General features: G+C 42.7%; 3 protein-coding genes across 3 annotated transcripts in view; all 3 read right to left on the minus strand.

Moving 5' to 3' along the window:
- Nucleotides 1-15,473, minus strand: part of LOC146575276 (protein NLRC3-like) — a 227,691-nt gene that overhangs the window by 131,784 nt on the left and 80,434 nt on the right. The window lies entirely within an intron of this gene.
- Nucleotides 1-15,473, minus strand: part of LOC146575279 (protein NLRC3-like) — a 78,792-nt gene that overhangs the window by 33,262 nt on the left and 30,057 nt on the right. The gene's annotated exons all lie outside the window — the stretch shown is intronic.
- Nucleotides 10,298-11,641, minus strand: LOC146575280 (stonustoxin subunit beta-like; the record flags this gene model as incomplete). The annotated part of the gene is made up of 2 exons (XM_085272441.1): nucleotides 10,298-11,423; nucleotides 11,572-11,641. Coding segments are annotated over 2 exons (609 nt in total), but the record flags the coding sequence as incomplete, so codon positions are not given.

A 15,473-nucleotide genomic window follows, 5' to 3' on the forward strand; every position in this document is an offset into this window, starting at 1 on the left:
AAAAGGTGTTACGGCACCTGAGGTTCTCATTCCCACACAATATTGTCCCGGCAGGAAGCAAAACGTTCCTGTGAATTTCTGGTTGATTGTTTGGTTTTGCTTAGCGCTAGCTTGATTTTATCAGTGAGCTTTGGCTTGTGTTCTTTCTCGTAAGCGAGAGAGGGATAGTTTTATGCTTGGACATGTCTGCAACGGGCCCTAGTTTGTGTTATTTTTATTAGTATTTTGTTTGTTACGTCTGTTTTCCTTTTTGTTACAGTGCACTGAGGAAAAAACACATCTGAGATCCACCAGTGGTGATGTGGTGATATTTTGTGAGTTCATGATTTAACAATCAGCTCTTTAAACCAGGCCTGAAAGCGCTATAAAATATTATTACTGTAAACAGTTGCAAAGTATTTTTCTCCATGATTGTAATTGGCTTGGGAGAAATTCACTTATAGGGGACACTGATCACATGAGAAGTCCTCAGTCTAAAAGGATTGCAGCGAGTCAATCCGGTCCAAAAAGAAAAAACAAGGAATTGTTTTCCTTTTAAAATGATGACGTCATCTTGCTGGTGATGGATGCTCGAATAGGTCGCGCGTGAGACTCGATTATCAGCAACATCTGGTATGAATGTGTGTGAATGAATGCATGTGACTGGACTGTGATGGACGGACTGAAAGTTTTGACTGACTTGACACTGAGACAATGACTGCACCAACTTTAGGATTAGTAAATGCCAACAAACAATTCACCCAGCCGGCAAGAGAAGGGTGGATGCTTCGCTTTGTTTTGTTTTGTTCTTGCAGGAGGATAAGAGAGACTGGAGGAGGAGACTGTAGCTTCACAGGCGAGTGTGGAACTGAGATTTAAACCGTTGGTTGTTAATTTTGAGTTACTGATGTTTGCATTAAGAAAAACTGTGCTATAGTAGCTTCGTTTTGATTAAGGTATCATGTTATATTATTGGGAATGCCAAATGATACAGTGGAAAAAACTTTTGATATCACTCATGACTGGAATATGTTACTATTGACCATAGAAGGTCACTGTAAAAAAAGTCAGTTAAAGTTTACAGAGGAAGATCGCCAAAACCTTAACAATGTTTATGAATAACAGGGGAATGGTAGACTTGCCATATTCAAAATAGAGATATGCCAATTTTGTATGAAGCACATGACTGATAACTGTTCTGTCCTGAGCTTTTGTTTTTTATAGCACCCACTTGACCACACCAACAGTTTTCACACCAAAGGAGGGGAATTGCAAATATTGGAGGGAGGAATACTAATAAAAGTGGAAGTTGAGTTTGAACATGAAACACTGGTGATATGAAAATTTCCATGAGTTTATTTGTGTGTTTAATAATTTAGCTATGGTAAGACTTAAGCTTATAATGTGTTAGACTTAGAAATGGTTCATTAATCTTTGATTTCTTCTACACACACATAGATTATGATTAGAATAAGTCCGGAATATAACATTTTGAACCAAAATTTGAATCATTAGAACAACAATATTAGATTATCAAGGCTAGGGAGAGAGGTGTTTTGTTTTTCTGTCTCTTGCAGAGAAAGGAACAGACACCAGACGGGGACACGGAGTTATGAGGACCCCTAACAGCAGAGACAGATGTAGGGACTGCCGAGACAGCAACTGGGGTCAAGTGTCATGACGTTTGGGCTCCTTGAGAAGATGGATCCCATGAACACAGCAATAACCATGAAGGGGTTGGCGGAAACCAGGAACACCAGACCAACGAGGTTCGAGAGGCTCTTGGCAAAAAGGGGGACACGGCGGTGACCCCAAACCCATAGATCTTTGTTTGAAATCGGGGCAGAATAATCCCCAGAACTGTGCAATGACTAAAGGGTGGTCTAACCCCGGAGGTCGAAGGAAGAAGCTGAGAATCACCCAACTGGAAGATATTGGTAGCTGCAGCAATAAAAAATAAAGCTGTGGGAAAATTGGGGAGTGATGGGAGTGTCATCTGTAACTGATGGTATGGTTGTAAATCTAACTTTGCTTGCATCTGAACTGCGTAAACACAGAGGTCATCACACATATGGTCCACCCGTTAAAGGGGGACAGAGGGCCTCAGGACCAAGGAGACGTGGACATTGCAACATTAGAGTGTATGTTGTAAGTGATCTCTTTGAGAAAAGAGATCAAAGGGGGAATGTTGAGATTATTCTGTTATCATATGTTACCTTATATATGTAATCAAAGTAGTTGAATTATGATACTGCTGTAGATCATATTATACCCTTTAATATAGAGTGTGTGAGCTGTATGTAGTTTAGTCCTCATTATACTTTTGAGTTAAAAGAACATAATCATTTTGTAGTTCATTAGATAAGTGTGCATCACTCTGTATCCTTGATCGGCTGTGAATGTCTTATACTGTTTTCTTGACATGCTTTACTGCTGAATCATCAAAAGAAGGTTGTAAGCAGGAGACTTGGTGTCTAGGGAGATAGACAACATTCCATACCCCCACCTTTGCAGGGAGCAGAGAAGACAGGGAGCCGAGGTCATAATTTAGGCGCCGTAAGAGAGAAAGAATGTGAATGTTTAGGCTTTTACGACTAGGTGGGGGCCACTAGAGAGTATAAAAAGCTGAGTAACCCGTCACCATTTTGAGACATGCTGCTGACCCTCTGCAGGCATCTCTCCCGTCCGGACGTTGTAATGCTCTTTTGTGTTGAATAGTATGGAAATAAATGATTGTTGATTGAGCATTTATACACCGAGTATTGTCCTTCCTTCAGCCCAAAGATTCAAAGAATTGGGATTTTTAACACTATAAATAAAGGAGAAAAAGTCCGTTTAGTTTCATTTCCTACAGCTCAGAGTTACACTTCACATTCCTGCTGTCACATCAAAAAGCTTCACTTTGGTCCAACATCTACATGTTAACATGAAACACAGACAGACTCAGAACATCTGGAACATCTGCACTTTGACCCAAACTGTTATAGCAGGATATTTTCTGCATATTTCTTATGTTGGACCTGTTTGAACTGTAAATGACCTGTAATCATCTGTAAATGGTGTGAGACACACTGAGGCCACCTACAGGGCAGCTGGGGAACAGCAGGGATCTGAAATCATACGAGACGTTAGTGAGTGAGAAGAACAAACGGACTTAAGATGGCTCGAAGTGATCAAAGTTGATCTAAAACAGAAGATAAATCCACTGATTCTTTGTAAAGTTCATCTGCTGCTCACATGAATCCTGTGATGAAAGATTTATTTCACTGAATGTTTCTTCAAAGCTCATTTCAACCTGTTGAAGTCATGAATGAAAGTGCAGACTGAGAGTGGATCACATGATGTTTGAGGTGTGTCATGTGACATGTTCAGTATTGTCACACATGTCTAGATTGTCCCTGATATCATAACTGCTCAAACACTGATGATTATATTTGAAGAATTATTCCTGATGGCAGCAAAGTTTGAATGGAGCTCTCTGTCTGTGCTGATTTGTCGCCCTCTGGAGGTCAAAGCACAAACCTACAGGGCAGGTGAGGAACAGCAGGGATCTGAAATCATACGAGACGTTAGTGAGAAGTTAGAACAAACGGACTTAAGATGGCTCGAAGTGATCAAAGTTGATCTAAAACAGAAGATAAATCCAAAGCAGCATCAGATGAATGTTACCATTTCCAGTTACGGTGCCCTTCATCTAATATGGAAATGTGTTGTTTTTTTTTGCCGTGTTGTTGTTCTTCCTATTGTGTTTAGGCCAGAGATGCTCTTCAAACAGCTGACAGACATGACCACATTACAAGAACATGGTGTGAGTCTGATTTGATATTCCAGTCAACGCTGAGAGACCTTAACCAGGAAGTCAGAGGTCAGCTGATGCTGCGAGCAGGAAGTGAACCAAGGGAAAGGTCCACTCTACTCAATCTCAAAGAAAATATGCTGGTATTTGTTGATGTTGATGGTACAATAAAAATATATAATATAATAAATAATAAAATATCATGTGATGATGAGATGTGTTGTTGGTGTTTGTATTTTCTGTAAATGTCTTTTTTAATGTAAATGCTTTGTTCCAGACGGACAGGGAATCAGTTGCTGTACGATGACATCATCTTGATGTTGACGAGGAGGGCGAGAAAAACTAGTTTAGTCCTGCAGATGGCGATCTTGCACCGTGTCCAGAGAGCCGACACTTTGATGGTGCTGCTCTACTCAGCTTACTTTAGCCTGGGTTGGACTCTATATGAGCAGCTTCCACTCTGGTTTCACTCTTAAACACACTTGTTTGATTTCACTTGTAAAAGTTGAAGAATAAATATTTTATTACAAAATTATTTGTTGATGCATTTTTTTAGGGTCAAATATCTTGTTTGATTTGAGGAATGAACTGTTAGGGTGGAAAAAGTGAATCAGGTTAAAATAGTGGTGCTTTATATCAGTGAAGATGTATAATGTAATTTAAAATGTTGATGATGGGTTGTAGTGGGCTTGTACTTACAAAACTGCCTCATTTTATTGGAACGATCCACAGTTGCATCCATTCACGGATGACATCTGACATCATTTGACATCTGGTCTGAACACGTTTGTACACAAGATGCCTCAGTTCTGGATGTTTCCACAGACTCCTCTGTGCACCTAAAGAAAAGGTCAAGGGTCAGCAGCACATGTAGTTGGGACAAGTCTTCAGTCGCATAAACTACACAATGATTTTCCTCCAATGACGACTTTTCACTTGCAGAAATGGTCCTGTGTGATTTCCAGGCTGTGATATAAAAACTAGTTCCTAATGGCAGCGACTCACTCAGTAAACATGTGTTTCCTTCACCAACCTCACACACAGATCCAATAAGATCAGGAAGTGGGCAGTATAGTACAATATGTGTTATTCTGTGCTGCACTGCCCAAACTAAAGATCTGCTGAAGTGTTGGAAATGATCCAGATGTTTATTTTGGACGATACAGCAGAAGATCAGACATGAAAGTGGAGATAACACAGAAGACCTGCAGCAAAGGTCAGAGGTCAGACTGGGCCCTGGATTCAACAATGAGCCAATGATCATCAAGCAGTGACTAAAGCAGAGCCCTGACGTTCTGACATTCATCACACAGTCAGAACAAATGTCTGCTGATGACTTCATCTCATGAAACGACTGATAGATGTCAGTTCATTGATCAGCTGAGCTGCTGATCTTCATCGTCACAGAAACATTCAGCTTGTTTCAATCAGTAAATAACTCCCACTACTCCCAGTTTGAACTGTTCCCACTCAAAATGCTGTGAGAACAATGATCATTGTAGGACTTCACAAACATCACGTGTTGTTTTCCACATGTAAGATCAGCAAACACACAGAAACTTCCTGTTGCCACACGGCCTCTAAAATCTCTTCCACGCTTTCTGTCTGAAGTCCACTCTCTGTGTCGGATCCACAGGAAACAACAAGATCTTATTAACATGGTTTTCAATGTGTCTCCTTCCAAAAAGTCCAACCAATGAACAAATGTGTGTATTTGTGGAGGCCGAACAAAAGCATGACACATTTCTCTGTTTCTATAAACTGGAGTCAAACACAAACATGAAGAGTTTCACTGACAGACTCCAAAATGCCCCCACAGTGGATCAAAGGGAAATCCTACAGTGTGGCCAGAGACTCTTAATGGCTCCAACATCAACACATCCACAATGTTGGATCCAGTTCTGCCTCACAGAGTTACTAAGACACACCCTCTGCAGCATCACAACAGCTCCACCTGCTTCACCTGCCTCCTCAGCATCTGTACACCTGAAGAGAAAAGAAAGGCTCCAACAGCTCAAATCTACAAAGGATTCATGAAGTTTCATCCAACAATAACATGTTTGCCTTCCACAGTGTGCTGTTAGACACCACTGTACCTCTGCCATTTCAAAAAGAGCAGCTTGGGAACATTTTGGCTCCAAACACTTTGTGTTTAAGTTCTTTGTTTTCTTTGTGAAGCCGACAACATCTGGAGCTTTGTGACTCATAGAAACATCATTTTGTTCTTTAGATGACAGCAGATTGGGACTGAATAATCAATCACTATCAAACCAATAAAGACAAACATGCTGATTTTACAGGAACTTTGTTGGAGAAGCTGCAAAGACATGAAACTGGTGGAGATCCCAAACCAGTTGATAGTGCTGGTTATTCCAAATAAAGCTGTTTCCCTTTGAGATGAAATGACTTTGTGTCCTGATATATAATAAAGATGTTGTTGTTTTTGAGCCCCTGTATTAAAAGTAGTTTAAAGTCAGCTTGAGTTTGATGTCTTTATGTCAAAGCTGCTCATGATGTTGAGCTGCTGATGGAATAAAAACAATATAAAAGCATGTAGTCCAGACTTAAATGTAGCCTGTTGTTAGCTGAGGTCCACACACAGTGTTTGACAGTGTAAAGTGTGTGAAAGGGCTGCTGGTGGAGCTCACTAGGATGAGCAGGTGACCACGAGGTGGAGAGCAGCTGGCCTGGCTTTGACCCGGGCCACGCCCCCTTTCTCTCTGCTTTGCTGTCACTTATCTTCACTGCTCTGTCCAATAAAGCTGAAAAAGGCCCCGAATCAAAGAAATCTGCTGCAGCCTCTGAAACGTCTTCTGTTTCCTTCCCGACGGCTTTTTCACCGTCAGCCCATCAGACAGTCCAGCAGCATTTATGATGATGTCATGATGTTGAAGAGGCTGCTACGGTGGCCTCCCATGACCCCCAGCCTCATCACAGCTGAGATGCAGACATTTGAAAACATTCAGCAGACAACTGAATAACAGTCCAACACAACAGTCTGTGTGCAGACACACACTGACCTTTCATAGAGTCAAACACAGCTGGTTGAGTCATTTCTCTGTGAGTCTAAAGTGAATCTAGTATTTGAAAGTCCACTTCCTGTATTTGTTGTTGAAGACTTCTTCAGCTTCTTCTCGAGGACATCAGCTGCTTGTTTGGCAGCAGAGGCAGTTAAGAAGCTTCCTGAAAAACACTGAACAGTGAGTTCACTGTGGCATATGACAGATTCAGCTTTCTGTGTGCAAATGTGTCTGTGTCGACCTTTCAAATGCTGTTGAATCCAAAACATCAGCGGCTCCTCGGCTGCTCACTTCATGCACTTCTGTCTGTGTGACAGTCCAATGACATCACAGCTGTTTCCAGCCCCAGTGTCTCAGGACTGGACACCTTTAAACATGTCGAGGATCAAACAGCGTCCAGCTAAACACACATGAAACTATCAGAGCTGACAATCATTCCAATAACATCTAATGGTTCATGTATGTAGACACAGGACTACAAGGAAATGGCTCTCAGCATCTGGCTGTGGGAACACATGAGTCCCTGTTTGTGTTCAGATTGTGTGCATGTTTTAGACGTGTGTCACATGTAGAAACACAACAATCCCACAATGACACACAGATGTGTTTGACACAGCTGTGCAGCTGTAAGTTGTTTCTAATGATTCATTGAAGCTCTTCTAACATTCTGGAGACGATCAGTACATGAATCTGTTCAACACGACAACAATTTGACTTCAGTGTGAACGTTTGCATTAAATAACCTTCTTCATCCAGCTGACAGCATCTTCATCCTATGATGTGAACAGTTCCTCCTGTTGATGACAAACCTCTGACAGGATCTGCTTGAGGAGCTTTTTCATGTGCAGCTCTCTGAGCTCAGGGCTGAGCTGCTGTTTCATCTTTAAGAGCTGCTGCCTCCTCGCCGGACTTGTTCTCCTCTTCTTCTCCTAATGACACCATTTCTGCTTCATATAAAATTCAATAAAGATGCTGACATGTATCTGTAGCAACAACATCATTGAATCTAGAACAACTGGAGCCAAACCAGTGGCTCTGCTGGGATCACTGGTGAGCCAACACTTCCTTGTTGATGCAGATTTCAGGGCTTCCTTTTGCTCCTCCGTTATAACTGTTCTCTCTTCTCAACACATGATGACACAAAGGAATCAGCAGTGACAAAGATGATGCTGAAGAGAAGCACACACTTCACACATATAACAGAGCAGTGCAGTTACACACACCTCTGCTCGACATCAGGCCTCAAACAAAGACACAAAACACTAACTTGACTCTAAACAGAAGAAACGAGCAGCTGTTTCTGTTCTGTGCTTATTTATATTTGACACACATGCTTCTCTTTGTGCAAACACACATCGCACTATAAGGGTAACCTCGCACACAATGATTGGACAGCACAGTGATGATGCTGGGAGATCCTATACGCAGCAACACAGAAACACTGAGAACTTTAAACAATGATGGAAAGTGTTATAAATGACTTGTTGGCCTCTGATCTGTCACAAACAGCTGAAACGTGTCTCTCATGAGTCACATGAAGGTTTTTGACAGAAAGGACAAAAAGTAGCTGCAGTCAGTTTGTGTCATTTTTATATTTATTCATCTGGGAGAAAAATCTGAGGGACATTAAAATGTGTTTTCAACAGAGACAAGAACATGAATATAACAGAACAGGTAAATGAACATGTTTCAAGTAAACAGCTGGACTGATCAGGTCCAAACACAGAGTGATAAACTTGTCAAACAGCTGTCATATCTTTATATAGAAGCTCTTTATAAATGCTGCTCACTGCAGTCTGTTTACTAATAATGTCAAAGTGTTAGAAACACAGAAACATCAGAATGGTCTTTGTTCACAGAAACCTGTCTGGGATCCTTTGTTGTTCTTTTGATGCAGAGTTACATTATAAATATAAAGAGTTATTTCAGAGTCTCATCAGTTTTCCTGCATGTCTTTATTTAACACATCAGCAGGGCTGAAGCTCTCATGTTAAACACACACTGATCTATGGACACGTTCATGTGTTTCTAACAGAACCAGGCTGTTATCAGCCTGCACTAACATTATGTCACACACACTGAATGTAACAGTGACAGTTTACATCATCACACAATCAGCTGTGATTGTTTCACTGTCATCAAACGAGTCAACAGGAAGTAGAATCAATAGAAACCAATCATTTCCTGACAGCATGTCTGATGGAAATAAGTGCAGATTATGTATGAAGTCTAACTGCACACAGTAACTGTGTTACAATAAGGACTTAACAGCGCCCTCTGCTGGAGTGTTTCAGTACTGCGTTAACTAGAATACACCACCTCCTCCTCACACCACCTGCTACAGCTCTACTCTTCTATGACTACAGTCATCCACAGCACTGATGTGAGGTCACATGGTTCATATGTAAGGAGCACAGCTGACCTCAGGTCAGTTTAATGACTGTGAGCAGCAGCTGTGTTATTGTCACTGTGACAGGGAGACACTCTCAGACACAGCGCTCATGTCAGCTTGTTCTCATGCAGGAGGATCAGGAGCTCCATGTTTGTCTTTCTGTTTGAATCATGATGTGTTTGTGCCATCAGAGTCTGTCATGAGTACTCAGGGTTTCACAGCAGCTCTTCTGGATGCTGACGAGGACTCCAACCTCATGTTTCACCTCTCTGAGCTTCTGATGTCTGTGAACACTCGTGTTTCTTCTCTGGGCTCATCTGGACAAAAACACCTTTCTGTGTTTGGCTGCAGCCTCATTCTGACTGACAGGAAGTGTGTTATCCATGAGCTGCACTTCTGTGAGGAAGTTTCCTGCTGTGTTTCCTGTCTGTGGACAAACACGAGTGTTCCAGCTGAGGACTTGGTTCCTTCCACCTGTCCATACAGGACATCACGCTGTCTGCAGCTCTGTAAATGCAGCTCCAGGTCCTTCCACGTGCTGCTCTGTATTTGTGCAGTTTGTAGTGTGTCCTGGGAAACGTAGCACACATGGTGTTCTTCTGCTGTTTCCTCCTTTCACTGAGTGTGAAACACTGACGCTGTGCTGTTGTTCACAGAGGGGAGCTGATTCTAGCTGCAGCTGGACTCTGTCATCTAACTGAATGTGTTGGTGCTGATCACGGGGCTCTGAGGGGGGAGCAGCAGGAGGACTCTGGATGCTGACGTCAGTGTATCTGTGGAAGCTCCCACAGCGTGTCTGTCATTCAATATTGTGCTGTATATTGTATCTATGCAAAGATGAACAGACTGTGTGTTCACTGGTCTCTGTGCTGCAGCTCTGATGTCATCATCACTCCCTCCTCCACCCTCAGCAGTCCCAGCATGCTGCTGTGGTGCACCCCACCCTCACTCTACACCTGAGCCACAGACCACACCCTCCACCTCAATATACACCACAGTTTTCTCTGCTGTGGAAATGAGATCAGGAGGAAATCATCATTATTATTATTTAATAAACGCTCACATTAATGTGGGCTTATTTGTTTCATATTAGAAACATTAGTTGAGTGTTTTTAGTATAAAATGGTCAAAGTCCCTCTTTTTGCTCCTCCCCTCACCTGTGGATGGGCGGTGCTGTTACCGTGGTGACAGCTTGGATGTGTTTCAGTCCTGCCTGGTTATCACTGCAGGAATCTTTCACATTTATTACAGGTAATAACTCTGATTTTTCTGTGTATTATGAACCAAATGTATCCTGATACACACAGAGATGGATGAGCAGAGGTTGTTTTTGCAATTTATGTAGTTACTATGGACTTAATGCACACATATTATTAAAATTAGGGCTATAACAGTTGTATTGATGCATAGCAACTTGAAATGCTCCCACAAATGGCTCCACAGCATGTAAAAATATAACAAAAGCTCTGGCGGACTTGGTTCTGTGGTCAGTCTTAAAGGGTGAAGTTAAACTCTGTAATCTTCACTGTGTCACAGAGTTCAGTGAGTCCCGTTATTCACAGTATCAATCAGATCATCAGAGAACAGCTGATCAGCAATCAGTGGTGCCAACAGCGCCTCCTGTGGTGAGAGGATGCAATAATGCAATGTAGCATTTTTCCACTCAACACTTGCAGTCATGGAAACTGTCTGTTGGATCAGCACAGGGACACTGAGGCACCAGGAGACAAGGAACTAAACCCAGGATAAAGAGTTTGAGTGAATGTGGTGTTGAAGGTGTGGAGGTGGATCAGAGTGTCAGAGGAGACTCTGTAGAAGGACAGAGTGCCAGCAGGACAGTCCACATACACTGCTGCTCTGTTAGAGACAGAGGAGGAGGAGGAGGAGGAGGAGATGGATGTTCGACTGTTATTGTGCCAGACAGAATGAGGACCATCATCAGTGCAGATCAGACTCCAGGACTGATCATTGTTTCCAAACACACAGTCACTGCGTCCTTTCCTTCTGATGCTTCTGTAACTCACTGATATACAAACGCCTCCTCTCCACTCGACCTCCCAGTAACAGCGACCAGTCAGACCATTTCTACACAGCAGCTGATAATTAAAAACATCAAATCTGTCTGGATGATCAGGATATGACTGAACCTCCTCCACATGTGTCACATTCCTGTTGTTGTCAGACAGTTGGAGCTCTGTGTTCACTGTGTTTGTGTCGATTGTGAGTTGACAGGAATCTGATGGAGAGAACAAACACAATCCAGCTGCAGTTATTGATCCATCATCTGTTCATTGATTGACACTTTGATGATGACTCCTGACATGATGAAGATGGTTGAATGTGTGCTGCTTTGTTTTCATGAATCCCATTAAAAACACACTTACACTTCCTCAGACCTGGTCTCAACCATCGGACTCCAGCAGGCTCCACCCTGAAAGGAGGAGGGGGGTCAGAGCAGCACAGTCAGCATGCACACATGGACATTACATGGCTCTCACACACACACTGTTACACACTGAGCTCAAAGCTCGGCTCCACTGTTTTATTCAAAGAAATCTACATTTATTTATCAGCACATTTAAAAACAGCTTGAGCCAAAGTGCTGCACAGAGTAGAGAGAAAATAGGAAACATACACAGTAATGACTATAAAGACTGGTCAGGATTGAAAGCTACAGAGTACAAATGTGTTTCCAACCGGCTTTTAAAAATGTCCAGTGTTGGTGACGACCTGATGTGAAGGGCGACTGTTCCAGAGTTTGGCTGCAGCCATCGATAAAGCTCACCTCTGTTTTTACGTCTAGTTCTGGTCAGAAGCTGCTTATCTGCAGACCTGAGGGCTCCACTTGGATTCTTTTGTTAAAGAGAGATAAGATGGAGCCAATCCATTCACAGATTTAAAGACAACCAGATCTGGAAGTGGATTCTACCACGTACTGGTAACCAGTGGAAAAAGCTGGTGATGGGTCGTCTAGCACAGACCCACCGCTGGAACCAGACAATTGATGAGGGAGAGAACTGTGACAGCGCCGTTCCTTCACTTGACCTCAGTCGCTCTCGTCTGCTCCCTCGTAACACTGCTCTTTATTGAGCTTACATGAATATGCACAAGTTCATTATGACGTCTTACACAGGTATGAACAAAGAGTACCAGTCTGTGCATAGTGTGTGTGTGTGTGTGTGTGTGTGTGTGTGTGTGTGTGTCTGTGTGTGTGTGTGTGTGTGTGTGTGTGTCTGTGTGTGTGTGTGTCTGTGTGTGTTCCAGATGTGACCCTGTGACCCCAAAGCTGGTGCTAAGAGTCCAGCGGTCCCCCTAACAAAGGGCTCTTATACTTAACCAGACACAGAGTAGGTGTCCTCCTACACCAGGGGTCTCAAACTCGCGGCCCGCGGGCCAATTGCGGCCTGCCGGACGATAGTTTTTGGCCCCACCTTAATATGAAAATGTAATGTTAGTTTGATAATGTATGACACTTTACAGTGTTGTGGGCGGAGCTGAATTAACCCACCAATCAGGGTGGGATATGGATCTCAGGGGACACCAGCCGGGCTTGATGCAAGCAGGGAAACATTTCTCAATGAGTCAAAGTTCCAGCAGCGTTGCCCTGGAGTGTTTCTTTCTTTCCTGTGCCTGGCTGGCTTCCTCCTTTCTATTGGGCAAACGCCGACATTCGACCCAGCGCGCTGCGTTCACAACACTTCAAAAAAAGTTGTTTTTTAAGTTGCTGCCCAGCGGGACATTATACGTATATAGATTTATACACACGTCAGTGGGATTTAAAGTTATTTTTCCACAGAGAGAGATCTCATATTAACTCTCACAGTGATGCGTAGGCGGCGGGATAAAAGAAAAGTCATGAACTCAATGCAGCCCAATTTAGTCTGCAGTCACATAGCGACACCTGTTCATCGGCAACAACAGTCCCCGGTAACCCGGACTAATTATAGGGTCGCACCGTAATTTGTGGCTCCATGTTTTTATTTGCATCACTGCGTTTGCATTGCAGCAAACATGAACATTACATATATTTCAATATAATGTAAAAGCAGTCAAAACAACTAACATCAGAAACAGCTGATGTTATTTGTTATATGTCACGGTGTCATTTCCGCTTCTTTCTCCTGTAACAACAGCCCGGCGCCGTGAGCAGTCGCCTTTTTTGCGCTCGCTATCCCTGCACTTTCTACCATCTGCAAACGCCACGGTGTTCGTGTCGTCATGAAAGACATGAACATCGAGCGTAAAAACAAAGGAGACTGCTACCGGCTTTTTATCTGCCGATCGCCGTGCTACGGTTGCAAGAAAAAGAAGCAGAAATGACGTTCTCTACGCGTTGAGACGTTCCCCGTCCGTCGGCTAAACGCTTGATTGAAACTTCAATGCGACAGTGACACCAAGTAGAACTAGAAAAAATTGCATTTCCTGCGAAAATGCTGTGTGGATGCCTTACGCTGAAGATTTCTGCTGAAAAAAGCAGAAAAAGTTGAAAAAACAAAAAACATTGCCCTGAGCGAGATTCGAACCTGGCCTTTCTGATCTATAGGCGGCGTCTCACCTTACTGGACCAAACTGATTCTTACAAAGAAGAGGTGGAGAGACTGACAATTCTGGTGAAATTAGCAGAAGCTGCTTAGTATTGTGCTAATAATTTAAACTAAAGCTAAACATTTAGCAGAAAAGAGGTGAATCAGAAGAAGTTCTGCTGAAAAGAGGTAAAGAAGCAAAAAGATGAGTTGAAAAGAGGTGTAGAAGTGCTTGCTGAAGATGGCTGTATGTGTAATGACACACTGGAGAGTGTCAAGAAAGCAGAGCGCATGCAAGCAGGGAACATGTGTAGCAACTGTCACAGGTAGGATTCGAAACTCTGCCCCCGGGTCTCACGACAGATGCCCTACCCTCTGAGCCAAATGAGTTCTGGTCTCAAGCAAATATATGATGAGAGAGAAAATGTGCACTGTGGAGCAGAAGCTCAAATTAGCAGAAAAGAGGTGAAGAGGAAGAACTTTGTTGTGAAATGAGGTAAAGAAACTGAAATTTGTGCTTAAAACAAGTGAAAAAGCTGAACTCTGAAATCCTGCTAAAACAGTAGTAGAGGCTGATATTTTTCAGCTACTCACTGAGCCAAACTGGTTCTCACGTAACTGAAAAAAGGTGGAAAAGCTTAAAATTCTAATGAAAACAGCAGAAGAGGCTAAGTGCACTGTGGAGCAGGAGCTCTAATTAGCAGAAAAGAGGTGAAGAGGAATAATTTCTGCTGAAAAGAGGTAAAGAAGCAAAAAGCCGAGTTGAAAAGAAGTGTAGAAGCAGAAGTGCTTGCTGAAGATGGCTGTATGTGTAATGACACACTGGAGAGTGTCAAGAAAGCAGAGCGCATGCAAGCAGTGAACATGTGTAGCAGCTGTCACAGGTAGGATTCGAACCTCTGCCACCGGGTCTCACGACAGATGCCCTACCCTCTGAGCCAAATGAGTTCTGGTCACAAGCAAAGATATGATGAGAGGGAAAATGTGCACTGTGGAGCAGCAGCTCAAATTAGCAGAAAAGAGGTGAAGAGGAAGAACTTTGTTGTGAAATGAGGTAAAGAAACTGAAATTTGTGCTTAAAACAAGTGAAAAAGCTGAACTCTGAAATCCTGCTAAAACAGCAGAAGAGGCTGATATTTTTCAGCTACTCATTGAGCCAAACTGGTTCTCACGTAACTGAAAAAAGGTGGAAAAGCTTAAAATTCTAATGAAAACAGCAGAAGAGGCTGAGTGCACTGTGGAACAGAAGCTCAAATTAGCAGAAAAGAGGTGAAAACAGCAGAAGAGGGTGAGATTTGTGCTGATAAGAGGTGAAACTGCGGAACCAATCAGAGGTACTGCTTCTGTCTGCTTCATCAGGCTGTGTACTTGTATGTATTTCTGCCATAGACTGTTAACCAGAATCTGAGGTCCATATTAGAAAAGCTGCTAAAATCATTAAACTTTGCAGAATTGTAATAAATTATCAATATGAATTACCGGTCTGTGATAGTGTATAAATTTGTAGTTAAAAAAAAAACATGTGGGCCAAGGTGGAATCGAACCCACGACCTCTGGTCTGAAGAGCGGTGTCATTACCAATCGCGCCACCTCTAAGGGGGCGGGCGCTTTGAAAAAAAGGGTGATGAGGAGTCAGAATTAGATCGCGGTGAGACGCGAAAAACGCCGTTTTTTGGAGTTACAAAACGTCGTGTAACTCAAAAACTAGGTGGGATAGAAGCATAATTCTTGCACTGGGTGAATCAGCGGACTTTGGTGTACTT

This window comes from Mchenga conophoros, linkage group LG4 (assembly GCF_057382185.1).
Source record: "Mchenga conophoros isolate Kocher_MC1m ecotype Shallow Benthic linkage group LG4, M_conophoros_male_GT1.1, whole genome shotgun sequence".
Lineage (NCBI taxonomy): Eukaryota > Metazoa > Chordata > Actinopteri > Cichliformes > Cichlidae > Mchenga > Mchenga conophoros.